Here is a 5697-nt window from a genome sequence, read left to right on the forward strand (position 1 = left end):
TTTTGAATATATTAATTTTTTTTTAAATAGGTATAAGGCTTCTGGGAATCTTATCATTACCCGTGAGATTGATGTGGCAAAAAATCAGTCCTTTTGGCTCATCAACAGAAAGTCTACAACACAGCGGGAAGTAGAAGAGCAGGTTGCAGACTTAAATATTCAAGTGAGCAATCTTTGTCAGTTTCTACCTCAGGTATGAGAGAAATAATGTACATTTGAAAAGTTAGTATATATTGTCCTCACTAATAAGAGTACAACTATCCCCGTAAAAAGGGATATTGTAATGGTTGCCGTTTAAGTCAAATATAGCATTCTTAATACTAGCATACCTTCGTTAACTGTAGCATCTAATCACCTGCAGTATCATTTTTTTAATTTTGGCAAATTTCAGTTAGTGAAAAGGCTAAATTATAGAGCATTTGAAAAGAAATAAAGTTGTAAAGTTCAGAAAGTTGGCTTACTTTGCAAGGTTTTATTGAAAGAAGTCTTGGTGGTGCAGTTATATAGTGTGCTACTATCCCCGTTAAATTAGCGATTTAAATCTGTCAGCTACTCTGAGGGAGAAACATGAGGCTGTGTGCATCCATAAAGTTTTACAGTCTCTGGAATCCTAGTGAGTCCTTTTACTCTAAACTGTAGGGTTGCCGAGTCAGAACTCAACTTGATGGCAGTGAGTGTTTTAGAAGGGGGTGTGGTTAAGGTTTTATTCAGAACGTAGTGATGCTCTGTAGGATAGACACTGGACACCTAACCACAAGCCTTTCTGTGGGAAAAAGATGAGACTTTCTGCTTCTGTAAAGATTTACAGCCTTGGAAACCTACACAGTGTTGGTCACTATGAGTGGGAACTGACTTGACAGCACATAACAGTTAAGATTTCATTAGTAAATTTTAATAAATATATTTGTATAAAACATTTGATTACGTAAACTATCTTAAATCTATAGGTATGCCATCTTAAAATGTTGTATTTTAAGTTTAATAACAATAAAAAACTGATAATGCATATTATATTCTAGGTACTGATTTGTCATTTGTTTCATTTTCTTTTTCACAAGAAACTCAATGATAATTTGATTATGTATATCCAAATTAAATAAAATTATAAGACATTTCGCATTTATCAGCTGATTCCAGTTCATTTCTACAAGTAGATGCTTCATATTTGCCTTCCCTCATCCCCCTAACATTCTGATTTATGTGTGGTTGAGGTTTTTTTAATGATTATTTAAATCCAAGGAACTAGTTTTCCTTTCCCCAGAAAAATTCATGATATGTACGTAAACATCTCAACATGTGAGTATTGGTAAGAAAATCTTTTAAAAGAAATCAAAAAGATGATAATTCTCAAGCTAAGATTATCTCTGATATTTGAAAGATTAATCTAGGAAAGTTCAAGGATTTACATATATTAAGATTTACTTACCAATGTAAGATTTATTTAAGCAAGTTCAAACTTGACAGATGTAATCATTAATTGAAATATGTTTTGAAGATACTTAATATGTGGCAATAGATATTTAATACATGGCAATAGATTCTGATACTTCATTTTTGTGCTGTAGGACAAAGTTGGAGAATTTGCTAAACTCAGCAAAATTGAACTCCTTGAAGCTACTGAGAAGTCAATTGGTCCTCCCGAAATGCATAAGTATCATTGTGAACTCAAAAACTTCAGAGAGAAAGAAAAACAACTAGAGGTATTTATAACTTTATTCCTATTTTTAACTATCTTTGTAAGTCTTGAAGTGGAGTAGATATTGAGTAAAATTATATTGTGATTTTTTTTTTTCTTTCAACCAGGATTGTATTGCTACCATTAATTTAAATACTGACCAAAAATGAGAATGGATTTGATTTAGTTTGGAAATTTTGACACTTATATTATTAATTGAACTTCGAGGGAGCCAATAACTATTATGGAATAGTTTTTTTTCTCTCTCAGGTAGTTGCAGCGTTATTGTATCGTTCAGGATTTATTAAACAAGTGCCATGTGCCAGGTACCATGTAAGGCACTGGGCAGTGAATGCAGCAGGAACTATTCGGCTTTTTATGCTGCACCTCTAGAGAGCCAGCTCTCACACATTTCTTCAGTGGTGTGTAAGAGAACTCTACATTCAAGTGCAGTGTTGAATTTTTATTTTGACATTTATTAATAAACATAAATAAGAATGCCCTTTGAGTGCATACCATTTTTAATGTAAAGGAGCTTTTCCCATGTCCCACCAGGTAAAATAAATTCAGTAAATATTTGTAATAAAATTTTCATAAATAAATGTTTTCTCTTAAGTAACTGTATTCTGGTAAAATATATTTTATCAGTAAATATAATTTCATTATACTTGCAGTGAGTGACCAAAGGAGTTGCTCTGGACTTTTCACAATTGTTTTGTCCTCCTTCACGTCCATCTTCAGTTTTGTTTGTTGTTGCTCTTAGGTGCTGTCCTGTCAATTCCAATTCATAGCAATCCTATGTGACAGAGTAGAACCGCTCCATGGCATTTTCAGGCTGTAATCTTCAAGGAAGCAGATCTTCAGCCCTTTCCTCTCATGAGTAAAAACTTTCGGTTTGCAGCTAAGTGCTTAACATGTGTGCCACCAGTGCTCCATTCAGCTCTCCTCCCTTCAACAATTGAGTATTTCTATCTGAAACACTCACCTAAACTGCCTGTCACCTCTACAACAAAACAAGCATATATCCTGGGTTGCAAACACATCTTTGTTCATTAGCAATATAAAGCTTGAATTTTAGCTTTCTTTCACTTCATTTGTGAGTTCTTAATTCATGAGTGTACATAACATGTATTATAGTGAGTTGCCGCGTTGCATCTACTTGTTCAAACTTCTCAATTGGTGTTCAAGGCTCTAGAAAATGATGGCATATTAATTGAGATATTTCAACAAACTGATGCAACACTAGAAACACCTGCTCATCTATGCCAAGAAATTTGAAAGACAGTTACTTGGCCAACTGACTGACAAAGATCCGTATTTGTGCCCATTGCAAAGAAAAGTGATCCAATGGAATGTGGAAGCTACTGAACAGTATCATTAATACCACATGCAAGTAAAACTTTGCTGAAGATGATTCAAAAAGAATTGCAGTAGTCTGTTGATAGGGATTCAGAAGAGGACCTGAAACAAAGGTAGCACTGAGACGAATGAGAAGTCCAGAACACTTAATTATGCTCATGTGGAATTTATATAGAAACCAAATGACAGTCACTTGAACAGAACAAGGGGATAATGTGTGACTTCAAGTCAAGAAAGCGTGAATCAAGGTTGTATCGTTTCACCATTTTCTCAGTCTTTATGCTGAGAAAATAATCTAAGATACTGGGTTTTATTGAGCAGAATGCAGAATTGGAAGATGTCTCATTAATGACCTATAATATGCAAATGATAGTCTTTCTTGTTGAAAGCAAAGAATACTTAAACACTTACTGGTGAAAATCTGAGACTGTAGCCTTCAATATAGATTATATCTCAACATAAAGAATACTCACAGTGGGGCCAGTAAGTTATGTCATGGTAAACAGAAAAAATATTGACGTTGTCGAAGATTTCATTTGGCTTAGATTCACAATGACCGTCCTTGGAAGCTGCAGTCAGTGACATCTTACATTAGGCAAATCTGCAAAAGATTTCACTAAGGTGTTAAAAAGCAAAGATGTCACTAAGGTGAGCCTGACCCAAGCCATGATATTCTAAATTGCCTCATGTGTATGTTAAAAGCTGGACAATGAAAAAGAAAGACCAAAGATGAATTGATAACCTAAAATATGGTGTTGGTGAAGAATATTGAATATACCATATGCTGTCAGGCTCATAAACAGATTTGTCTTAAAATATATACAACCAGAAGCAAAGAAGGCAAGACTATGTCTCTTGTACTGAGGACGTGTTAACAGGCGAGACCAATCCCTAGAGAAGGACATCATGCTTGATAAAGAAGCTCATTGAAAAAGAGAGAGACCATGACTGTTGGGTAGGCACAGTGATTTCAGCAGTTAGCTCAGACATAGCAACTATTGTGAGGATGGTGCAGGGCCAGGCAGTGTTTCAGTCTATTGTACAAAATGTCACTGTGAGTCAGGATTGACTAACTGGCACCTAACAACAACAATGAGTTCCAGAGCACGTGGGGCAAATTGAGGAACAATATATGACCACAAGATTAGAGCAGTATTGCACAATAAGCTATTTATTGGGGATGAAGCATTGACAAGAACCCTGGTGGCACAATGTGTTAAGCACTGAGTCAGGTCGACAGTTTGAATCTGTGGGAAAAAGATGAGACGGTCTACTTTGGCTTGATATACAGCCTCAGAAGCACAGAAGTAGAAGTGGAGCAGTTCTGCTTTGTCCAGTCAGGTCCATATGAGCTGGATTGTCTAGAACGCAATGAGGTTTTTTGAGGCATTGATAGTGGGCTGCACAGAGGCTAGATCCCAAGGAAGCCACCAAAAGAGAGATGAAAACTTATGGGAAAATAAGGGAATAGTGGCTTATATGTGCCTTCTGTATGGCCCGAAACAAGGTGAGTCAAAGAACTGAACAATAACAACTAAGGGCTCTTCTTATATTGCAGGGTTTTATATAGGGCTAGCAATCATTTGGATAGAACAAGGGGATGCTGGCTGCCTGTGTGCTGTAAATCTTTATAGGAGCAGAAAGTTTCTATCTCCTGCAGAGTGCCTGGTGAACTGCTGACTTTGTGGTTAGCAGCCAAATGTGTAACCCACTAAGCCACCTGGGCTCTTTAAGGGGATTCTGAATGGTTTAAAGTCAGGGAAGGTGTCAGGGTGGTATCATTGCCGCCCATCATTGTCCTCATGTTCATCATCAACATCATCTTTCCCCACTGGATTCTAAGCTCCTTAAGGGGCCATGTTACGGATTGAGTTGTGTACCCCTCCAGAACATGTGTTGTAAATGCTGACTTCTGTGTTTGTGGCTATGATCCCATTTCGGAATGGGTTATCTTTGTTACATGAATGCAGCAGGATTAGTGTAGACTGTATTTTGACATAGGGAAAGATAGATGCTGAGATACCGGGATCTGAGAGAGAAAACCTTCCCCTGTAACTGGTGCTCTAAATTCAGACTTCTAGCCTCTTAAACTGCAAGAAAATAAATTTGTTTGTTAAAGCGATCTGCTTATGGTATTTTTGCTATATGTAGCATCACTGGATAGCTAAGGGTATTATTACATCTGTACAGCTTGTAAGAATTTGTATATAGAGTGACCTTGTTTAAAGTCTCTAAAGCTATAAGTTTTTCTGGTAACTGCTGGTAAGCAGTTCAATGTCGGATACTACAGCACTACCAGAGTTCCTTTTTTTTGTGACATTTTGCTAGCATGTATTTTTCGCTGTTAAATAATTAGACTTTTGTCTTTTTTCAGTTAAACTAATTGTTTAATAAATATTTATTTAGATCTCATGCAAAGAGAAAAGTGAATATCTAGAGAAAATGATTCAGAGAAATGAAAGATATAAACAAGATGTAGAAAGATTCTACGAACGTAAACGACATTTAGATTTAATTGAGATGCTTGAAGCTAAAAGGCCATGGGTGGTAAGTCCTAATTATTACAGACAAAACCTAAAGCAGAAATAGGTGATTATTTTAAGTAGAAGAATAGTTACTAAAAATGTACTAATCACTATGTATTGAAATTAGGTGCTTTTTTT

General features: G+C 35.9%; 1 protein-coding gene across 1 annotated transcript in view; it reads left to right on the top strand.

The window, feature by feature from the left end:
- Positions 1-5697, top strand: part of SMC5 (structural maintenance of chromosomes 5) — a 104522-nt gene that overhangs the window by 23934 nt on the left and 74891 nt on the right. Inside the window, exons 4-6 of the mRNA XM_006834913.1 lie at positions 31-193; positions 1566-1700; positions 5441-5581. Of these exons, the coding sequence (XP_006834976.1) occupies positions 31-193; positions 1566-1700; positions 5441-5581 (439 nt within the window). The remainder of the gene's footprint in view (positions 1-30; positions 194-1565; positions 1701-5440; positions 5582-5697) is intronic.

The sequence above is a fragment of the Chrysochloris asiatica genome, unplaced genomic scaffold (genome assembly GCF_000296735.1).
Source record: "Chrysochloris asiatica unplaced genomic scaffold, ChrAsi1.0 scaffold00014, whole genome shotgun sequence".
Taxonomy (NCBI): domain Eukaryota; kingdom Metazoa; phylum Chordata; class Mammalia; order Afrosoricida; family Chrysochloridae; genus Chrysochloris; species Chrysochloris asiatica.